This window comes from Harpia harpyja, unplaced genomic scaffold, assembly GCF_026419915.1.
Source record: "Harpia harpyja isolate bHarHar1 unplaced genomic scaffold, bHarHar1 primary haplotype scaffold_75, whole genome shotgun sequence".
Lineage (NCBI taxonomy): Eukaryota > Metazoa > Chordata > Aves > Accipitriformes > Accipitridae > Harpia > Harpia harpyja.
Window position 1 is genome coordinate 634524 of NW_026293419.1, and position 23172 is coordinate 657695.

The 23172-nt window shown below is 47.2% G+C and overlaps 1 protein-coding gene and 1 non-coding gene across 2 annotated transcripts; one reads left to right on the forward strand and one right to left on the reverse strand.

Moving 5' to 3' along the window:
* The first annotated feature begins 1877 nt into the window (after window positions 1-1877).
* On the forward strand, window positions 1878-1962 carry LOC128138626 (small nucleolar RNA SNORD45). The gene has a single exon (XR_008234093.1). It is a non-coding gene; the product is annotated as a small nucleolar RNA SNORD45 (small nucleolar RNA).
* A 1793-nt stretch (window positions 1963-3755) lies between these two features.
* LOC128138621 (B-cell receptor-associated protein 31-like) lies at window positions 3756-4522 on the reverse strand. Its single transcript, XM_052779811.1, has 4 exons — window positions 4417-4522; window positions 4198-4333; window positions 4004-4118; window positions 3756-3889 (listed from the first exon to the last, which is right to left on the reverse strand). Exons 1-4 carry the CDS (start codon window positions 4476-4478, stop codon window positions 3756-3758), a joined length of 447 nt encoding a protein of 148 aa, XP_052635771.1. The 5' UTR covers window positions 4479-4522.
* Window positions 4523-23172: the final 18650 nt, after the last annotated feature.

Consider the following 23172-nt stretch of genomic DNA (forward strand, 5'->3'; position numbering starts at 1 on the left):
CCTGCAGGCAGCAGCACAAGCCAGGCATGACGCTGTCTGCTCAGCACACTCTGGGTGTTCTCCATGGGAAGGACAGCATGGGACTGGGCTTGTTGTTCCAGCTTTATTAAAAAACCCCTAAATTTATTAAAATACAGCTGTTTTCCAGAGGAGGATTTCACTTCTTCAGGGCTCACCAGGGGCCAGCAGCACAGCGACTGCAGGCTCCATCCCGACGTTGGCATCTCTCTTATCGGGACGAAGATCTCCTCCGCTGCCGGAGTCCTGACGGAGAGTTCAGGGTCTTTCGCCAAGGGCGGGAGGGCCGCAAGAGAAGGCAGCGGAGCAGCCGTGACCCCCCCACTGCCTGCAGAGACCCCCAGGAGTCCCCTGCAGACCACGGCACCCTGCCCAGTCCCCGTCCCCTGCCCCACCAGCCCCTCCTCGCCGTCGCAGATATCCCGCAGCTCCGGTTCCTCGGGTGCCGTGCGGCAAGACCTTGCGGCCAAGGACTGTGGCCCACCGATGAACCTGATGGCCACCGCTGGCAAGGTGGCTCGAGTGTCCCGCAGGTACGGCAGGCTCTGCCGGAGGTCGTCTTCCACCCTCTTCTTGTTGGGCGCTAACTAGAAAGAGCACAAGGAACTGGTACGGACCCTCCCAAGTCGGCCGGACCAGTACCTCCTCCCAGTAACCCCTTCCCGCGGCGATCTCCGTCTCCCAGAAAGAGCTGGGACAGGTTCAGACAGCCGCAGGCAGCGGGGGGCCCGGGGATGCTGAGACCCCTCTTTCATATTGCCAGGGCCCATATGAGTCACCATTTCCAAAGGGCCGTTTTTAAAGCCTAAAAACAAGGATTTGGGCCCTAAAACGGGGCTTTGGACCCTACAAATGGGTCTTTGGATGCTCATTATATGCCTCGGGCATTAAGGAAATGAGGCTTTGAGCCCTAAGTGAGGGGTTTGTACCTTAAAAAGAGGGTTGGGAGCCTACAACTGAAGTCTTTCAACCCTAGAATCAAAGCTTTGGACCCTAAAAATGAGGCTTTGGGACCTAAGCATGAGGCTTTGAGCCCTAGAAGTGGGCTTTGGACCCTCCAAATGAGGGTTTGGACACTCCAGATGCAGCTTGGACCCTAAAAATGCCTGTCTGGATCCTAAAAAAGAGGCTTTGGACCCTGAAAATGAGACTATGCAAACTAACACTGAGCCTTTGCACCCTAAAAATGAAGGTTTTGGAAACTAAAATGAGGCTTTGGAAGGCAAAGCTAAGAGTTTGGAAAGTAAAAATGAGGCTTTGGACTGTATAAATTCGGATTTAGAATCTACAAATGAGGCTTTGGCCCTTCCAGATCAGACTTTGGGGCTTAAAAATGATGCTCTGGGCCCTTAAAATGAGTCTCTGAACCTTAAGAACGGACCTTGGAGCTAATAAATTAGTTTTTGTACTCCATATATGTGGGTCTGGACCTTAAAAATGACTGTTTGCACCCCCCAAAGTAGGCTTTGGTCTTTTAAATTGATGCTTTTTGCCCTAACATTGAGGCTTGCATTATAAAAATAAGGGTTTACACTTGCAAAACTCAGGGTTGAATTTTAAAAATGATGCTTTGTAAAGCACAAAATCGGACTTGCTCACCGTAGCTATCTCCACGGCAGGTTAAATTTCTCGCCGTCTATTGTGTTTTAGTTCCCTTCTCACGCAAACAGTGACAAACAGTACCCAAAAGGCTCTGGTGCTCCCAAACGGCGGCTTGATGGTCTGCGTAACCCACCTCTAGCCGCATCTCAAGGAGCGTAGGAACGGCGTTACAAGTAAATAAGGCAGCGTCCTGCTTTAGGAAGAAAGCGTGTTGGATTTGAAACCCTCGGGTAGGACAGGAGGAGCATGTCTTCTTGGGTCAGCGATGAGCGTCGGCACGTATTATCTGATCCAGAGCTGATGTCTGTCGCCGCTTTAGCTCTGGAATTACTCTGAGACCCAGGAGGCTCCATTTTCCTTAGGCTGTCACCTAAGGGAGTCGAGATAAAGACAGTTTAACAAGCGCAGGGAATAAAAAAGGAAACCAACGGACGTGACAGCAACCACCGACCACCTCTCACCAGCAGGCAGACGCCCAGCCATCTCGGTGCGACGGCTGCCTTGGGAAGACTCCCCCAGTCCCGAATTTCTTGCTGAGCGTGACACTACGTGGAACGGACCGTGGTACCTCGTCGGTCAGCTCGGGGCAGCGGTCTCTGCTGTGTCCCCTCCCAGCCAGCTCGCTGGGGCAGCAGAGCGAGAAACGGAGAAGCCCTTGGTTCTGCATAAGCACCGCTCAGCAGTAGCTAAACATCGGTGCGCTGTCAACGCTCAAAACGGCACCGTGCAAACTGCACTTATCGGGGAGAAATGCAAACACGCTCCTGGTCTCTGGCTGGCATCTGGCTTTACTTGCATGACCTAGAAAGTACGCACAAGTCTACGCGGTTTCTTCTGCACCTTGGGAAAGGCGTCTCTTGCCTCGATTTCCAAGGAGAAACTCCCAAAAGCGGCACCACAGAGGTACTCCTAAACCTCGCTAACTGAGAGCAGGGTAGGGTTGCTTTGGGGGGGGGGGGCTGTGTGGCTGGCTATGGGGCAGGCGGTGGGCTTTGGGGTGGGGGGGGGGCTGCGGGGGGGTTACTGACGCTGTCCCGTAGCGAATTACGGTGGTCGTGGGGCGACCGTTCAGCATCCGGCCCCTCCTGGAGCGACTCCGGGCGGAGGGTACGTCAACGGTGAGCGCTGGGGGAGCTGCCCCACGGCGGGGGGGGGACACACAAAACGACCCCGTTCTGCCCCACGGCTCTGTGGGGTCTCTTCTTCCCGGCCCCGCGGCTCGACGGGGCCCGGCTCGTTCCCCCCCCCCTCCCCCCCAGGTGGAAATGCGGAAAGCTTTGACGGATTTTGTGCAGAGGGAATTCAAAGCGCTGCGGGGCCAGGCCCGGGCCCTGCACGCCACCTTGTAGCACGTGGGGCGCCCCGCTCGTGGAGGAATCCGCCCCACGGCGAGACGGCCGGCCCCACGGCGAGATGGCCAGCCCCACGGCCGGCCCTGCAGCCTTACGGGACCCACAGATGGGACGGATTAACCCCACGCTGTGACGGCCGTGGGGCCCGGACAGACGGACGGACAAACGAGCTGCCCCCCCCCCCCCAGCTCCCCGTTCCTGTGCATGGTGCCAATAAAAATGGCTGAGCCTCGGGGATCTCCGTACCTGGGTGACAACGGGGGGGTAAAAAGGGACCTGGGGGGGGGGAAATTGGGGTGCTGGGGGGGGGGTCCCCGAGAGGGTGGGAGGTGGAGACGAGCGTGGCCTGATCCCACATGTTTATTGAAGCAGAAGCTGGTGTGTTTTTTTGGGGGGGGGGGGGGAGTTCCCCCACTGTGCACACCTGGGGAAACCCCCCCTGGAAGGGGCAAAAGGGGGGGCTCGGACCCCCTGAAATGGGGTTCAGAGCCCCCCCGCGCCCCCCACCCCCCCGGAGTGCTGCCACAGAGCAGGGGGTCCCCAAACACAGGGTAAGGGCCGGGGGGCTGGAAACACCTTGTCCGAGTTTTGCCCCCACTCCCTGAACTGGGATGGGGGGGGAAGGTGTGGCCCGGTGGGTGTGGCCGGGCATGGCCGAGTCATCACTCCTCCTTCTTGTCCCGGGGGCCATCATGGGCTGCCGGGGGGGGGCGGGGCAGGCAGAGGGGGTGTTAAGGGGTCCGAAAGGGGGTTGGGGGGGGTTGAAAGGGGGTTGGGGTGGCGTCATAGGGGGCTTGGGGTGCCCACCCCTCCCACCTGCAGGCGCGCGTGCTGGTCCAGAAGCCGGTCGTACTCCCGCGTCAGCCCCTCGGCCTGGCGCCGCATGGCCTGCACCTCGTTCTCCGCCTTCTCCAGAGCTGTTGGGGGGGGTTGTCTGTGTCAGGGTCACCCCCAAAAAAACCAGCAGCGCCCCCCACACACACCGTAATGCCCCCCCACACCATAACGCCCCCCCGCAGCCCTGCCCGTACTGTGTTTGCTGGCCGCCAGCTCCTCCTTCAGCTTCTCCACCTTGGCCTTGAGGGTCTCGTTCTCGTCGTGGGAGGGGGACGACGGGCCGCCCCCGTCACCCCCTGCCTCCTGCAGCTGCTGGCAGGGGGGGGGGCACGTCAGGGCCCGAGGCGCCTGGATGCCTCCTTCAACCCCCCCCCGCCTCCCGCCATACCTTCCGCAAGGCGTCATTATCCTCCATGTAACGGCGGGCGGCTTGGCTGGCGCCTTCCGCCTGTTTCCGGAACGTTTCGCTGGAAGCGCCCAGCACGGCCTGCTGCGAGATGAGGGTGACCAGGCGGCGCAGGAGGCTGCGGGAGGCAGGGTAAGCCGGGCTCCGCGGCACCCCCAGAACCCCCCCCCACATTTGCCCCCCCACCCCCCCCAAACTCACAAGGAGAGCAGGAGGGCGAAACTGGCCAGGTAGAGGTTGCGCTGGGCTCGGAAAAGCTTCATGTGGAAATGCTTGAGGGCGCCGGGGCTGCTCTGCAGGGCCACCCGCTCCGTCACGTCGTATGAGGAGATTGAAGTAGACAGACGCCTGTAATCTTGAGAGCAGACAGCAGACGACGCTTTATTGCTAAAACACACACATACTTATAGTCACATATTCTGCAAAGTCACTGTACACACGCACAAGCATGAAATATGATTGGTTATATCAACGCTGTACACGCGCATAAACATAAGATATAATTGGTTATACTAACACTGTACACGCGCATAAACATAGGACACAATTGGTTATATTAACTAAAACACGCGAAAATTGTCTCAGTCTAATTGGTCAAGATAAACTGCCGAATTGTGGTTCTTTGTGCCAAGTTCCCTTTATCTTGGAATGTGCATCTGTGTTCTTCTAATTGGCATCTTTCTTTTTTTGTCTTCTTGTTTATTCTGTTCAAGGTCTTCTAAAGGCATCTGGAATGCTCTTGCGACTGTTAGCTAAATATGTGTCCACAGTGGGGGCGGGCGATCGCCACTCGGGGACTAGCTGGGTGTCGGTCGGCGGGTGGTGAGCAATTGCACTGCACATCATTTGTACATTCCAATCCTTTTATTATTACAGTTGTCATTTTATTTGTGTTATCATTATCATTATTAGTTTCTTCTTTTCTGTTCTATTAAACCGTTCTTATCTCAACCCACGAGTTTTACTTCTTTTCCCGATTTTCTCCCCCATCTCACTGGGTGCAGGTTGGGGGGGAGTGAGTGAGCGGCTGCGTGGTGCTTAGTTGCTGGCTGGGGTTAAACCACGACATCCATAAAAGAAAAAAAAAACAACAAACCAACCATGTTACTGGAAAACACCCTTCCACTTACAGGTTTCCAAATCAGCTTCTGCTCTTTTGCCCAGCATTAACATAAATCAGGGAAAAAAGATCCTGCTTCTGGTTTTTAGATAACTTGACCTAACTTAGAAGTCACAACTACTTGTTTTAAAAAAACATTGGTGGATATAAGAAAAGATCCAAGTTGCTAACCTCTTAAGACAGCTTATTTGCATTGTGCTAGACAGTTAGAACTGATGGCCAGGAAATGAGAAAAGGTTTGAAATCCACAAAGGGTGACACTACATACAGCACAAGTTTTGGACACATGAAATGTGTTTCATATCAGTTTTGATTTAAGGATATTCCCATCAGCTTCCTGCTAACATTAAACAAGACAATTTAACACTGGCTTCTTTTAGTTCAATGTCTTTGCTGTGCTTCTACTGATTCTGGAAGGACATTATAGTTGATTGTAGAGGAAGGACATATAACAAAGTGGTCTGTTAAACAGAGCTGTTGCAGCAAATTCAGCATTACCTTGGTTTTGTTTATGGAAGAGGATGAATGAAAACATCAACCAATCTGCAGCTAATGTTGCTAGCAGAGCCTTGTGCTCTTAAACACAGTGGTCGATTTTTATAGTTCAGAGGCTTAGCTGTACATACATCTCTTTTAATCTAAATCCAAGAGCTGTATGTCAGCATGCAGAGCAGCACAAGTCAAGCTCTGTTTGTAGAAGGTGCTCAAACCTGCTTTAGCTAGCTCACTGCCCAGTTAGGCTGAGCAGGACACCAGGCACCTGGGTTTGGAGGCCCACAAGGTTACTGCCCCTGGAACTCCAAGCACAACAAGGCATCATTTTCACCTCCAACCCTCTCTGCTTGCCCTGTCTGCTTAGACTTCTTTGCAGTCAGAAGCAGCACAGGACTGACATGGCAGGCCAATATTAAATTAAAAGCAGCATGAGCTTTTTTTTTTTACACCACAGAACCCTTGCTTTGGAAAGTGAAAAATGGAGAAAGAAACCCCTACTTTGCATTACTAGATGAAACCAGGGGAGAGAAAGGAGTGGGACAGGAGGTGAGGACTGTACTTAATGGATCAAGGGTCTCTACAGAAACACTAGTAGCAAAAGGGGGAGACACATTAAAAAGGTCTCTACAACTCATCATGCTTGTCAAAGAGTTGCAAGAGGCTGTGTTGGCTGGAAATGTTTGTCTCGACGTTGCTGCTGCAAAGAGCCTCAACATCCTGTTGCTGTGGGGGAGTACGCGCAAAATGTCCCTGAAGAAACCACCATATCTGCCTGAAGCTAGCAGTGCCTACCAAGCTGTGCTTGCCCACAAGCAAGGTGAAGAAACCACCATGAACACCTGGGCATGCGCCCATGGAGGAACATGGGGCGGCACATATGGTAATGAGCTCCGTGGATATGGGTGGACTTTTCGGAGAAATCGTGGGGACCGGGACAATAAAAGAACTGCGTACTCCTCTCTCAAAAAACGAAAAGCACCTGAAAAGCAACTGCCACTGAAAAGCAACTGAAGAGAACCTGCAGCGCTTGGAACTGGGACTTTGGCTGGAACCCGGAACCTGGACCCTCCATCACCTGCATCGAGACCGAGTCAACGGGACGTTGCTGGCTTCATGGTGGTGGTAACTAGTCTTGCTATATCTCTTCTGTTTTCTTGCTTAGGTCTGCCTCTTTTTCCTTTCTTCTTCCCTCCGTCCTATCGCTATTATCAGTTGTTATAGGAAATAAACCTTGTAAGGTTGTACGGCATCTGACCTCGTTTGTGTCTTAATCTCGCTCTTGGGATCGTTTAAGAACCCTCCCCGATATTGGATCAGGACAAGAGTCCATATCCAGACCCTAAGGCTAAAGGGATTAATGATGCCATTATTCAAACCAGATATTTTCCTACGTCACATACAGACAACTTCAAATATTAGCTGGGTTAGTCAAGAGATGCTGAGAACTATTTAACATATCTGACCCACTTCGTCTGGAATGGCATGAGGAAATGCTCAAAGAACAGCTTCAACACTTGATTTTGAAAAGATAGCTTATTACATCTCCTTATTTCTAATTGTTGCCTTTACTTTTCCACTGAGGGAAGATGGATTTCTCTCTCTCAGAGTAGCTTTATCCAACTACAGACATGGCTTTTAGTCATCTAGTGGGTTCCCCCCACCCCCCTTCTCTATGAGCTCATTTTTCAAACTTTTTTCTATGTGTTTTCCAAACAGCTGGAGCGGGGGGTATTAGGACTGTGGTCCTATCAACTAGTCTCCCCAGTCAGAACGGCTGTTTACTCGCAAGTGTAACTAGGCCTTGACCTAATTTGCCTCGCCTTGTTTATAGGCATTGTCAACTTCCACTTCATAAGTAAAAATAGTCATAATGAATATTTTCCTTCTTATGCTATCATTTTCATAACAAATGCAGAAGGAAAGCCTATGTTTAATTGCTGTGCATTACATCTAAATTAAAACACCTACAGCAGCAACTTCCTACATGTTTTACGCATTACTTGCAGTGTACAACTCGCACTTCAGAAAGTTTGCACAACACAAGAATGGGTTTTAGACTTTGCTAGCATCCAAGATCTTTCCAGTGTACAGAAGGCCACCATCTGCCTTTCATTGCCCCATTCTTCCTACAGAGACTATAATTAGAGATTGACATAAAGGACAATATCCATTAGATGATAGATATTGTTAAGAGCAAATTCTTTTAGGCAATAGCAGGTATTTTTCAGTTGCTTGGATGTATTACTGAAAATTTGATCTCACAACTTAAAAGTTGAGGAAAATGGCACTTGGAAAGTTTTATTGAGAGAGTTACTTATGCCCAATAGAATTTGTTCCCTTTTTGGTATTAAAAAAAATAGAAAATAAAAAATCTTACTTCTCTCTCTCAACTGTAGCAGGCTGCCAGGCATATACAAAGAAGAGATCTTAAGAGAAAAAGTAGCATGCATGGCATACTACCTATTCATCCATCAGCCTTCTGTTTAAATGAGAAGTCTCTGGCAGTTTAGTATTTTGCCAACTCTTGCTATGATTTCTCCACCATAGTGAACAGCTCCAATGTACTTCTGTTCTGAGAGATCCTAATTTTATACAAGAAGTTAAACTGATTTGTTCCAAGTTTTGTCACTTGTTCATAGCTTCACAAAGCTGCAAGCCATTTCTCCTGCATACTCCGAGAGACAACGGATAAGTTTACACTATTACAGTTCAGGGAGTTGCCCTCAGCCATCAGGGCGCTGTATGAGCCTTCACTGTGAATGCGCCTCTCCGACTCATGAGGTCGGCTTGCCTCCAGCCGGGTAGAAATTTATCACTCCAACCTTTTCCACCCTCACCACTTGGGAGGAGGAATGAATGGAAATCAGCTCCTGAATCCCCCAAATTGATAGCACAAAACAAAACAAAACCCCCAAACAACAAACAAACCAAATCCAACCAACCAAGAAAACCCCCAAAACCCCTGACCTTCACTGAAGTAACACCAGCTACACCTTCCATTCCTACCACACAAACTCATGCTAAAAAAAGCCTGCAGACACCTGCTGGCAAGTTAAAGCACCTTGCTCCTGATGCCAGCATTCAGAGAAAGCCACTTTTTTTTCCACCTTGAAGCTGGGTCAGTAGCCTGAGAGCAGTGCCAAGCCGCAGCTGCAGGCAGCCCGTACGGCACAGATATTAACTCATCTTCTCTCCAACTTCTTTTATCTCTGCCACGTACGCTTCCTATGCTGTTGCCTCATGATGATGTATTTGGCCTGCTCTTGTCCCTGAATTGTTATTTTCTTGCTTCCTGAATTGGAGATTTTAGACAATCTGTGGGATGGATCCTGGGTTTTGTTCTGGTTTATCTTTCAGATTTTATAAACACAGTGCACCCTTACAATCTATCTATAACACATATATACCAAAAGGAAGGACTGACCTGACACTGCAATAATAGATAAAAGAGACTCCTCTCTCTCCAATTGAGAGAAAGCAGCTTGGCTATTTGGGCTGACTAAAGTGAAGAAACTCAAAATTGTCATAAGATAACAGTGTTGACTTTTCCAAGAATTTGCTCAATCCGTGTCAACTAAGTTGTTAGAAAAAGAATGTTGCAGGCTGACTTCTATTGGGAAATCAATTTCTACAGCCCTGTTCAGCCAGTAATCAAAAGGGTGGCTTTCCACCTGATCCTTTAATTGTTTTTAATTTTGATAGGTAATTATGGTTTCCTCCCAAAGAGTTCCTTTTTCAGAGTCCTCTTTTCAATCAGGTACTGCAGTTTTATTTTAAATAATTTTACTGCAAGCACAGACCCCCTTTGTTACAGCAAATTCAAATTAGGCCATTTAAAAATTAACAACCACTTGTATTCTCCACAACTATCTTCTGCATACTTACTTCATTACAAATCACCTGTTGCAGAAGTTAAGTGCTACAGCCTCATTTAACAGCTTACAAGTAGTAATACATTGAATTTCTGTAGAATACTTACAGGTCCCAGCCTGGTCTGCCACCTGCTGAGCAAATTGTACTGGCTCTCACTGGATGACCTTCTGGAGTGGAGAGAGGAAAAAGCAAAAAATCCCATTCAGTTTACCTGAAGATAACTTTTTAAAAGACATTCTAAAGTTACAGTTCCTTACCAGTGGTGGGTATTGATAGTCCTTGGGGGCCCAGACAACTTGCTATTGCTGGCTGTCTTCACACAGGAACCTGATAGCCCTTGTGAATAAATGCAGACAGTTGGAAAATAAGCTCTACTAAAATATAAGAATTGCTGCATATGTTGGAAGAAAGCTTACCTTCTCTTCCAACTAACTGCTGATGGACAGAGAGGAAGATGTAGAAGGTTCAGCGGCAGTCACCAGAGCAGCAGGAGGTGTAAGTCATGAGTGGTCGTGGAGGCACTGGCGGCTGCTGCTCCTGTTGCTGCCAAATCTGCTGATGGAGCCTTTTTGTGTAGCCAGTTCCATTTTTGAAGTTGTTCACAGCCTAGAGGCAGAAAAACATTTACAAAAAAGGTAAGATGAAACTTCAGCAGATATACGAACAAAAGCCTTCACAGAGGAAAATTACTTGTGTATTCCTGCAAATGCTACCAGTCCTAAAAGAAACCAACATACAGATATATGAACACATCCCATTAAACACTGATACTAATGACTGGTAACTCAGAGTAACTGTATTTAAAGTAATTCAGTGTTAACGCCGAATTTGAAAGCGAGGCAATCACGTTAAACAAAAGTGTGACCTGAATTTGCCAGATTGCCTCTAAAGAGTTGTAAGCTTCTGTGACAACAACAGATAATGTATTTGAAAAGTAAATTTAGCCTTATTCAATTACACCTTGCTTAAGGAGATGTAAATTAATATTTTCTTCCCTTTCAGCTTTTTACAAATAGCCTTTTCTTACAAGCACTTTACGTAAATGTCATCGTGTTACCTGGCATAGGCACTTGTTGGCAATTAAAGCATCAGGCGAAACATCTGTCTGATGACACGCTGGGCATGTATGTTCCTCAGATTCCAGTAATGCTGTTCTAATACCTGTGTATAATTAGAATAATCAAAATAGTATTTAGCCAAACTAAGGAAGTTTTGGGGGTTCTAATCAATTATAGAAACACATATATGATCACTGGGTGAATATGCTCTTGAATTGAGAGCATGAAGCTATAAATGTTTAATAGTGTAAAAAATTTCTAGTATGCGGCAAATAACTATACGGTTTTGATATTTCACTATTGTAACATCTGAAGATGTAGCATAGGCTGTGTCTTGATGTTTCAACTAGTCTTTTTCCCACTATCTAGTACAGCGAGAAGTCCCCAACCTCAAGGTTAATGAATAAAACACATCTCGAAAAACCATTAGTAGGTTCAAAAAACCATTAGTAGGTTCGAGTTCTGAAGGTTTTACCCATCTCTCCCATGGAGAAGAATGTGGATTAAATGCTTAACTATCTGCTTGTTGCAGACCACTGTAAGTCACCAGAGTTGGCTATATAATTTTGTATGAGAGAAAGGGCTGTGGACAAACTAAACGCATTCAATATCTAACACTGTAATCACCTGCACAGTTAGCCACTCTTCTCATACTCGTCCTTCCGCATGTAAAGAAGATTTAACTCGATATGTAAAAAAGGGGGGAAAGCTTCCTGGCTTTTTTTTCCCCTTTATACGAGAAGAGCGCTTTCGTATTCAATTCATATTAAATATTAAATAGAACTGGTAACAAAGTTACTTGGTTATCTCCTCTTTCTGCTTTCAGAAGATCAGATGTAATGTTTTGAATCAACAAATAAGGGAGTAACACTAACATTCATCAAAATAAGTGTTTCCACAGCAGGGAATAACAGCTGCATCAGTCATTATATCCTTACGAATCAGACATAACAACTTGTCTGGAACGGGATCATCATCTGAGGAGGACAAGTACGGCTCCTCTGGTAAAAAGGGAGGCTTTTCCTTCTTTCCTCTAGCATAAGCTTCCCTGGAGCTTTAACAAGTTCAAGATGGGTAAAGGAAAACTTTTCCAAGCTTTGGATTTTATCAAAGGAAGATAGGAGATGGAATTCTTCTCACTCCACATTAGCCTTCTAAAACATAGGCACTTAGTTTAAACTACTTTTCTATAGCCACAACACTGTAAGAGGGAGGGAGGAACAACTTTCTTTCTGCAGAACTCTCCCATTCATTGGATCAACTAAGAAGTAAGCTCAGACTAGGAAAATATTTCTTTGACAGCTAGAAATGAATCCCACCTCTCCTTTGCCAGAGGACAAATGTAAATTGCAGGCTCAGGATAAAGGTAGTCTCTGAGTAATTACATTTAATAAAAGGAAGAAGTCTATGTTACAGCTTCTACAAAAGGAGATCCATGATGGAAAACCAGAAGTGCTATCAAGCGCATTTTAAAACAGCCACTCTTGTCAGCACGCGGTAGTATTTTCTCAGTTTCTAGCAACATGAAAACTTCAGTCTGTTTCACACAGGGGATTTAATAAAAGTCAGAGGGGGAGGAAATCTCAGTCCAACAGCTACCTGCTAAATTTGGCAAGAAGCCTTTGAAACAGAAAACAGAAGCAAAATGAGCTTTCAAGGAGAACAACTCCACTGTAAACACTACTGAAAAGTTTTGCGGAAATACAGATTCTTAGCATACCACAAGTTTAGCCAGCTTCCAGGGGCATGAGCAGTAGGACCACCCTCTTTTAATATTAGAAAGTATCACAGATTTTCAGGTTAAGATACAATGACAGTGCTTCCTCCCCCATAATGACAGATGCTGACCAACTTGGTTGCATTGCCACTCAGACATTTATGTGTGGTTTCTCTCATTCACTTTTTGGTCAGTCCACTTAGTTCCATACTTATGTATTAATAGCTGGTATTCCATATTTTCCAGAGCTTGTCAGCATAGCACCCTTTGTATTGGCATCTTTCACCTCTATCATGAAACTCCTTGGAATTCCTGTGCTCTTTTTAATTCTGGGAACAGACTCAAAATTTTTGTCCTGTTCAAGAAAAAGGCAGACGTACCTCAAGACCCACACTTCAAATGACATTTCCCTGATTATTTTAAGCAGCAAAAGCCTTTAATCCTCTCCTTTTACCTAGTGTAAGGGTTGCTCAACTGAAATACTTATTTTCCTACATGAATATAGCCAGGATGTTCCAAAAGCTTGAGCAGAGTTTTTAAGTCGAGTGACATTCTTTGCCTTAACTTCAGGTTCCTTAAGGCTGTCATATGCCTTAGCTCACCCTCCACTCAGAGAAGAGACACAAACCCACTGCTCCTCCTCCAAAGCGCGTTTCAGAGTGAGAGCTTAAGCCGGTGCTCTGAATCAGTCACTGGAGAAACCTACATTCACCGTCTATAAATGAAGGTTGAATTCATACCTCACATGTATACCTTCAGTGACTAACGTTAAATGGCATGAATACTCAACCAGGGACTTAGTGTAATTAAAACATGCAAATATTCAATAGATGGGGTCAAGAGAAATGCCTTCGTTTTATACAAAATAATAAAAACTGTGAACTGTCAATAAAAAGGGTGGAAACCAGAAAAATTTCCAGTAATACTGAAGTATATAAAAATATGCATGAAAGTTCACAGAGAAAGATCTATGGACGTATTTAATGTCTACGACCTAGAAAGAAAATTTCACCTTTATAATTCCAGCTTTCCCTTGACTTTTGAAGGGCTTTGCAACATTGCCATATAACTCTGCATTTCACCCCAAGAGAAACAATTCTTAATATGAGTATTCATGTATTTGTTACGTAACTGCCAAGGTAAAACAATTAAAAACTAGAGTAACACCAGAAGTCCCCCACAATCATACCCCATTTGTTGGGCAGTTCTTCATGTAGTGGCCAGGTCTTCCACAAAGAAAGCAAGTATATGATGGCGGAGGTGGGCCCAAGGGTTTCTTCATGTAACTAAGAGCTTTGGGGGAAAAAAAGAAAAAGGTAGGCATGTGTCTCTCTTGTTAAAACACACATCTCTGCAATTTTCCCATAATCTTCAAAGAACAGCTTTCACATAATCAACACTTACTTGATTGGATCATATTCACGGCAGGACTGTACCATCAAAGCTTTTATTTCATCTTCTTCGGAAGCATTGGCTTCAGTCAGATTGGCAGTCTGTTTAACAGGTAATTATTTGACATGCGCATTAGAAACACATTTAAGCCCACACAGCCAAAGACAACACCACTCACTCGATCCTGTAAAGAGCAGCACAACGCTAGCTGAGGTTGCATGAAAACAGTGGCTTACGTAAAATATAGCTGTACCGAAGACGCTTTGGGGAGTCCTTGTGCCACCGGAACAGTAAAAAAAACAGCCAGAAGAAACATACACAAACCAAAGGCCCCTATCCAAACCCTGAAAAGACAAACAAGATAAAAAAGGAATTGCAAAAAAAAAAAAAAAACCACCACCCAGGACACAAGACAAGGCAAAAATAACATAACTCCGAGAACCCAGGGCCAACAAACCCACAGCCGGTCCGTAACAGTAACATGCTTTAATCCTAACTCACCTGAACTCTGGCATCCTGTAATCCTGCCATCCCACAGCCCTAGCACACTGCAACGCTAGCATACCATAACCCGAGCACATTGTAGCGCTAAGATATCAAAAAATGGAACACAAACTCCCTGGACATCTCCACCAGAGCCTGCAGGTGGCCCCAGATCTCAGACATCACAACTTTGAAGTGGCAGTGGGACAGAGCCACCAGGACATCACCAGCATCCATCTTCACATCATCCATCACACTCTGAAAAAGTGCCTGGCTTAAACGCTCCATGGGAGAAAGGCACTCGGAGACGCTGAACCGGCCAACCATGGCCACGGGGCTGCAGCTCATCATTTCTGTGTCAGAGCCAGCAGGCGGATGACCCCGTCCTCCCTGCGAGACCCCTCAGCGCAGCCGTACCCAGCTCCGAGGGGCTAGATACGGCCTCGGCTCTCTAGGGAGCAGGATCTCTCACGGGGGCACTGGGAAACCCTCCTCAGGCCTGGATGCCTGAGAAACATCTCTGCACTGCTCCGTACCTCACAAAACCAGGGGTGGAGGAAGGCTGCTTTGCTGGCCTCCAAGACAACCAGCTCACCTGGGCTCCTCCGTGGCCACCGCGTGCCTTTGCTGTCAGGCGGCTCTCAGCGTTGCTCTGCAATCGGCTGTCACCTCCCTGAAGGACGCTCTCCAGGGCGTGGTACTTCTCCACTGGGTCTCCCTGGGGACAAAGATCGAAAGGGAGGGATGGGGTTTGCTTTGCCCCCATTCCCAGGCTGCCACAAGAGAGACCTGCCACCCCCCAAATCAGCTGTGGCATGTGGACACCACGCATGAGCTGCAGACGCGGACGGCAGTGGGGCTGTGGGGAGCGGGCAGGCTGTTCTGGGGTGCCCCCGGCGCTGGCAGAAAGCAGAGCTGGAGAGAACAGGGGGAAGCCCAGGGCAGCCAGCAGCTGGCGGTGGGGCCCGGCAGGATGCAGCGCCTGCGGAAATGCCCGGCTCCTTGAGCCTCAGCCCCGGGGCTGCAGCACGGGGCTGGCACTGCCTGGGGCTCGCTGGGAAAAATCAGGCAGAGGCGACCCTGAAAACCCACACACGTACCCAGGCCCGGGATTTGACAACCCGTTCCTTTGCGCATCGCCGCCATGGGATCCAGAAAGCAGTGCCACTGGCCCTGGCATGGTCCTGAGCCATCTCTCCATGGAGGAGTCTTTAACCCAGCCTAGAAAGAAGAAAAATTGTCCAGAATTAAGCTGTTCTCAAGTTTTCGCAGGCAGCATGTTTTCTTGAGCTGCCTGGTGCTGCCGTGCCTGGGGAATGTTCAAGAAACAGGGCGGCTGCCTGTACCTGCAGGCAGGCGGTGGAGTGTGTGCAGCAGGAGCCAGTGGTGGTTGGTGCAGCTGTTGAATGGGTTCAGGCTTTAAATGTGTCCAGACTGGTACGCCTGGTTCCTTTTTCCTTGCAGTGTGTATTTAGAGCTTAAACAGTATTCTTTTTAAAAGCAAAAACATCAAGCAAAAAAAAACCAACCCAAAACCAGCTGGGTAATTTTTTACCCCCAGCTGTCCTTTTTTGCCCTCAGTCCTGGCCACTATGCAAGGCAACGCTCACCACCAATATTAGGGCACAGGACTGGGCTTTGGCAGGCAGCACATTCCTCGAGGCTCCCGGTGATGCAGTTCCTGGGGAGTGCTCAAGAAACGGGGGCAGTTGCCCAGAATTGCCATTTTGGGTCTCTCCCCATCGTGCTCTGTCTGGCTCCCTGCCCCCATTTTTTAATTCCTCCCTCTCTCTCTTTAACCCATCACTATTTTCTTCTTTCTCTTTCTTTCTCTGTCTCGCTCCCTGTCTGTATTTCCTCATTCCTCTCTCTCCCGCAGCCTGGCCCCTCATTCCTGCCTGTATCCCCTGCTCAGCTGGCTGGGCCTTCTCTCTTCTCTCTGGGCCTCCGTCCTGCTCCCCATCCCCTTCCGCTCCTCCGCCGTCTCCATCCTGGAGGCCATCGCTGTTCTGTCCTTCTGCCCCTCCTTGTCCTGATCCGCATCCCTCTCTTTCTCACTCTCTCTGGGCTGTTTCCCGTCCTTCCCTTGCTCTCTGTCCCTGCCTCTCCCTTTCTTTCTCTCTTCCCTGCCTTTCTCCTCTCACCCTTCCCCTCCGTCCCTCTCTCCTGCTCCCTGTCCCATCCTTCTGTCGCTCCGCTCTCCTGACGCCTTCTCCCTCTCTCTGTCCTGCTCCTGCCCCTCTCTGGCCACCCCACCGCCCTGTCCCACCTCTCTCTGCCGCTCTGTCCCCCCTTCCCCTTCCCCTCCTCCCCCCCCGGGGGAAGCGGCCAGGGGCCCTGCGGGGAGCGGGGCCGGGCCGGGGATGGTGTCCCTGCAGGGTCAGGCAGCAGGAAGGCGTGCCCCGGGGCATGCTGGGAGCTGTAGTCCTGGGGCACGGGGCTGCCGGGCGGCCATGTAGGTTCCCGGGGCATGCTGGGAGCTGTAGTCCTGGGGCACGGGGCTGCCGGGCGGCCATTTTGGTCTCTGCGGTCGCGGCTGAGGTGAGGGCTGGGGCTGCCCGTGAGGCGAGCGAGGCCCTTGGGCGGGCGTGGGGGTGTCTCCTGCCTGCTGGCTGCCCGGGGGGGGCTCCAAGCTGGAGCCGGGCCCGGCTGAGGGAAGGAGAGAAGGGACAGGGTGAGGGGGGTCGCAGTCCTGGGTTTGCAGGTTTCACGCAGACGCCCTCTTCAGAAAACACAGCCTCTGTGTGGGTCAGCGGTCCCTGCAGAGTTTTATTATTTATAGCCATTTTTATAAATACAGGACTTCGCACAGCAGGCTCACACGGTGCTGTGCTTCTTGTAAACTGAATCGCTTTTATCCCGGCTACAGTCTGGAGGGAGCCAGTGCCAGCCGATAGATTAAGATGGAGATGAAAGCACGCGATACGCTTGCGATGGTGATCCTGCCACAAGGCATGCTGCTATATTGATCTGGGGAAACGCCGCAGTGACTGTGTCGGAGAACAAGGTTGCCAGTGCTATCTCTGTATGTGACACCTGTGAGAAATGTACTCACGCTGAATTTCCTGAATTTTACAAGTTTATTATAGAACAAAGGCAAACAGCGCTGGGCGCATGGTCAAAACCAGAGGCGTGTCAGTTATACCCAAACTTGCCTTTTTATACACTGTGTTTGTGGTATTTCAAAGGGGTTATTTTAATATTTCAGGTATCTATTAACATAACTCCACCCCAGACCACCCCCCCTTGCGCGCGTCTCTTGTGGTTCGGAGGGGCCTTCGGGGATCAGTAAGGGATGAAGTCAGTAGTCTTCCTCTGGCTGCACTTTTCACCCTGTCGTTTTCCTCCAGTCACACTTTTTAATATTTTCACTTTTTTTTAATAATAATTAGTATTTTAATATTTTCAATATTAAACTCCTGGTTTTCCTTTGTTCTTCTCGTATCTTTCATGTCAAATAATCTTTGACCCCCAAAATGCTGTTCTCATGCTAACAAATCACTCCTTATCTTCTTACTTGTGTTCTCAATTTTACTTGTCCTTGAGTCCATATGTCTGTTTTTCTATGTTTTCACAAATCTATCTACACATCCTTTAAGTACTTGAGTTACAGGATGTCTTATCTCATCAAAAGAAACTACATATTCTGCTTGTGGCCATTGATTACCTACAAACTATAAAATACAATTGATGCCTGGAATATATTAACTACATATTTCCCGTGTTAAGGCCTAATTTAGTGGCAGTGAGGCAAACATCCTTTCGGGATGTAACTTATGCAGTAGTTAGGCAAATTTCTGTGTTCTCGTTTTGCAAAAGCCAATATACATTTCACAATTCCCCCTCTGTTTCCCTCATCATTTGGCTTGAGCTATACTCTCTCTTAATCCTTTTTATTCTTTCATTCCTTTCGAAAATCAACTTCGCCTCCTCCATTGGGTCTTCTCCTTTATACCCCCTTTTTAGGACCATTATTCTTTCAGCATTATTTTGACTTGCCCTTTTAGGATCCATGGGTATGCTAACAATTTGCATTCCTTGCACGCTACTAGTAATTAGTCGTATTAAGCAAGGTATAAGACATGGTAGGAAGAAAAGACCTGCTACAGCACACAGAAGGAAGAACCCCACCTTCTTCCACCACGCAACACCCAGTAATCCATCCCACCAGCTACTATCAAGCATAGACTTGCATTTTTGTACTTGCACATGAGCTATTTTCCTGATGTCTTTAGCTAGGTCTTTTACCGCTTCCCCATTATCATCTATTTGCAGGCAACAATCTGATGAATTGAATTTTCCACACACTCCCCCTTCTTCGGCCAATAAATAATCTAGGGCTAGCCGATTTTGATATACTGCGGCTCTAGTTTGTGACTGTTGTTTCGTTATCAATTCCAGTGCCGTGGCCGTTTTATTGGTAATCACCTCTACCACTGCCTGCAACCTAATTATACGATTTAACATATAGATTGGGGTCCTATAACCCCAAGTACCATCCTGAGCCCATGTGGCTGGTCCGTAAGTTTCTATGATTCTCTCTGGTGGCCAGTCATCCTCTCCCCACCTTTGTGTTCCTCCAATGAAATCTCTCTTGTTCCTTCGTAAATTATCATATATCGGAACCCCTAATTCTCCCCCTCGTTGTAATGGGAGTAGAAAGAACCCTGGCTGTAAAATTCCCAACGTACAACTCCCTTTCCAATCCTTCGATAACTCCGTATAGGCCCGTTTACCACAAATCCACAACAATCCATCTGGGGCTTTCCATTCCATATTGGTATTGTTGATGTTATCCCAATACCTTTTAATTTCGTCTATCCCCTCAAAGGGATTACCTTTGCCCTGGGTTTTATTGCACCAGAAAAGTTCTGTCATATTATCAAACGTACAATTGGAGTTGTTTGGTCCGGACCAATAGCCGTCTGGAGCCTCGGGCCACCACCATTCACTAGATCCATTGGTTGCCTTCATTCTTTTACAAGGTGACGTGCCTACTCGAGTCCTAAATTTTCCTTTCCCTGTTCTCCAAATACACTCGTCTCCAGGCACGGTGGAACTTAATATCCACCCTTCAGGTCTGTGATCCCAGGAAACCTTTGTACGGTTCCATCTTAGGATGTCTTGAACCCTTAGACTACTCCCTTTCCATGGCCATTCTTCTGTCATTAGGGCTCCGCCACATATCCAGCAGTTAGTCACATTTAATTCCTTACTTATTCTTTCTACAAGGTCTATAAACAAATTCTGTCCTAACCTAGGGAGCTGTAAATCATCTTCCAACAAGTTCCTTATACTTTTGTACAAATCGCTGTAGCTTTGGGGTTTAATCTGAGGTTGAGTGATCGACTTTACACGTTTTTTTACTATTTCTTCTTTTTTCATATCTTGTACACCCCCGCCATCAGAGATGTCCCAGTGGCCTGCTTTGGTGAAACAAATCCACTGCTCCCCTCTCGGGCAGCTCACCCCATTTTTAATTCCCCCTTTTCCTAAGTTTTCCGCTACCCAAAGTTCAAGATTCCCAATTTTGCAAGTTTCCAATTTTGGAATCTCATAGCAAACCTTATTAATATGTGTATGGTACGCAAGATTGGTTAATGTTTTTCCCCCCAATTTGATTGATTGAGTGCATTTGTGGCAAGAGTTCGCAGCATTGCCCCTAACGGTTAGGAGGAGTAGTAGTAGCAGGGGTCCAGTAGAACTTATACTTCCACCTCCTATGCCCGACGGGAGTGCAGCCCGTGGCCGGATCACTGTGGCAAGTATAGAGGTTAATCTGGTCTTGCCCCCTACATTAGGTGCCCTTGGTTTGACAATTTCCATGCAAATCTCTCTGCGCAACATGCCAAGGTTTTATACCATTCGCTATCAAAGACTTCCCAATTTTCTGGAATCAATAATTTCCACCCACAAAACAGTTGCACAATTTGTGCACTGTCCAATCGAGTAGGGCCTAAATATTTGTCATCACTGTGACATCTCCTACAGTGGGGTTGTCTATTATATGACACGCAAGACCATTTTTGATTACACCTTAAACATTCAAACATTCACATAAAACCCATCTCACATGCCCGGATCCAGGGTGCTTACTATAGGGAATTCTGTAGCTTAAGGAAGGTAACAAAAGGTCGCTTTCTTTATCCAAATCACATGCTAATGCTAGGGTCCTGTTCCCAGGTGTTACTTGATACACCCCCGAACCACCAGTTTGTGGGGGGATTGCTGCTTCTCTCCTGGGGGCAGACCTTGGTTTCTCTGGGTTTTGAGGTGCCCCCCCCTCGGATCTGGGGAAAGGACTCTTCCTGGGCTGGGGACAAGATTGTCAGAAGGAGGTCTATTCATAAAGGTTGTTTACTCAGCTTCAGCTTCAGATCTCCTGGGGTTGATGTTAAGGTCCATTCAAACGGAGGCTCCACTGGTCCTTTTATCCTGGTGGCATGCGTCCATCCACGTTCAGCAGTACGAATGGCTGTCTCTGTAGTCAGCAGGACCTGAAACGGACCTTCCCATTGAGGGGTCAGAGTTTGTTCTTTCCATGTCTTTATCAGCACCCAGTCCCCAGGCTTACAAGTATGGATCTGAAAATCCAAGAGCACTGTTTGGGATAACATTCCTTGAGCTTTTAACTGTTGTAAGGCTTTTCTAATCGTCTGTACATATTTTCTAACTTGTTGCTCCCCTCCCTCGTAACTGATTGTTTCCCCCGTTCCCATCATGTAAGGTAGTCCAAACATCATTTCATAAGGAGAGACTCCTATATCAGACCTTGGCTGGGTTCTAATCCTTAACAGTGCTAGTGGTAAGCACTTGACCCATGACATCTGAGTTTCAGTCATTAGTTTGGTTAGAGTTCTTTTGAGGGTTTGGTTCATTCTTTCTACTCGTCCCGAACTTTGCGGGTGCCATGGGGTATGTAACTCCCACCGTATCCCTAGACTTGCCATGAGCTGTTGGACAATTCGTGAAGTGAAGTGGGTTCCCCGATCTGAATCAATTCAATTTATTAATCCATATCGGGGTATTATTTCTTCCAATAACATTTTCGATACCACATTGGCGGTTGCTCAGGCAGTAGGCATAGCTTCTACCCAATGGGTCAAGTGGTCCACTAATACTAAAAGGTACCTCCACCGATGTACTGGAGGTAGTTCCGTAAAGTCTGTTTGTATCGCCTGGAACGGTCGCAGTGATAAACTACGTCCTCCCCCTGGAACCTGTCTCATTATTTTCTTATTTACCTTTTGACAGGTAATACATCTATTTGTCACCTGCCTTGCTATTTCAAAAATTCCTACACACCCATATTTTCTCAAGAATTGATCACACAAGGCTTGGGTTCCCCAGTGAGTATTCTGATGTATCTTCTCAAGGATACATCTAGCTAAGGGTTTTGACAACATCTGCCTTCCATCTTTCAATTTCCATATCCCTTTCTCATCTTTTTCTTCCCCAGTCTTTAGTAGGTCTTGTTCTTCCTTTTCAGTAAACTGAGGTACCCCATCCTCATATGGAGGGGTAAGGATAAGTAATACCTTTTCGTCTCCCGCCTCTGCGGCTTCTTTGGCTTCGCTGTCTGCTAGATTATTTCCCCTTATTACAAATGACACTCCTTTTTGATGTCCTCTCACGTGTACTACCGCTGTTTCCTCAGGACACTTTAAGGCCTCCAATACCTCTTTAATTAATTCTTCATGTACCAAATTCTTCCCTTTCGAGTTTAATAACCCTCGTTCTTCCCATATTTTCCCGAACGTATGTACTACACCAAATGCATACTTGGAATCTGTAAATATGGTTCCCTTTTTCCCTTCTAAAAGTCGTAAGGCTCCATTCAATGCATATAATTCACAGGACTGGGCTGACCAATGTGAGGGTATTTTCCCTTTCTCTATTGTCTGCATTTTTGAGCCATCGACCACTGCATATCCAGATATGCGTTTGCCCTGTATGCATCTAGAGGATCCGTCTAGAAAATACTTTTCTCCTTCCTCTAATTCTTGTTCCATCAGATCCTCCCGTACTTTGGTGCGATAATGTATGACTTCTAAACAGTCATGTGCAAGAGGCTCCGTAGGGTCCCCATACAAGAATTGGGCTGGATTTAAACTAGTACTGGTAGTAATAACTAGTTCAGGACTATTAATTAATATAGCTTCATACTTCAAAATTCGGGAGTCAGTCAGCCATTTCTCTGCCTTCTGGTTCAATATATTCCTAACAGCATGAGGAGTATAAACTATCAGTTTACCCCCGAAGGTTAGCTTTCGACTCTCTTCAACCAACATTGCTGTGGCTGCTATGGCTTGAATACATATTGGCCATCCTTTGCTTACTGGATCTAATAATTTGGATAAGTAGGCCATGGGTTTTTTAGAACCCCCCAACTCTTGGGTTAGGACTCCATAAGCCACCCCCTTTTCCACATTCACAAATAGTTGAAAGGGTTGCATCAATGATGGTAAATTTAAGACAGCGGCCTTACTCAGTTTTTCTTTAATCTGTTCCAGTCTTTGGTCGTCTTTTTCAGTCCATATTATCTGGTCCCCTGCTGTTAATTTTTCATACAAAAATTTTACCATTTTGCTATACCCATCAATCCATAACCTACAATATCCCAATAAGCCTAACAACTTTCTCACTTCTCTTTTTGAAGTTGGGGGAGGGATAGAGAGAATGCCTTTTATTCTGTCAGGATCCAATTTTCTGGTCCCTTGACTTAGCCAATGTCCCAGGTATTTAACCTCTTGCTTTACAAATTGCAGCTTCTTTTTTGAAACCCTTAACCCTTGTTCACCCCAAAAATTCAGGAGGGC

What these genes read in the sequence shown, in the direction of transcription:
- LOC128138621 (XM_052779811.1), bottom strand. Translation starts at nt 4,478, where the DNA reads ATGAAGCTTTTCCGAGCCCAGCGCAACCTCTACCTGGCCAGTTTCGCC. An exon ending in TTCGCCCTCCTGCTCTCCTT is followed by an intron (nt 4,334 to 4,416) that starts GTGAGTTTGGGG and finishes TGCCTCCCGCAG; the next exon opens with CCTCCTGCGCCGCCTGGTCA. An exon ending in ATAATGACGCCTTGCGGAAG is followed by an intron (nt 4,119 to 4,197) that starts GTATGGCGGGAG and finishes CCCTGCCAGCAG; the next exon opens with CTGCAGGAGGCAGGGGGTGA.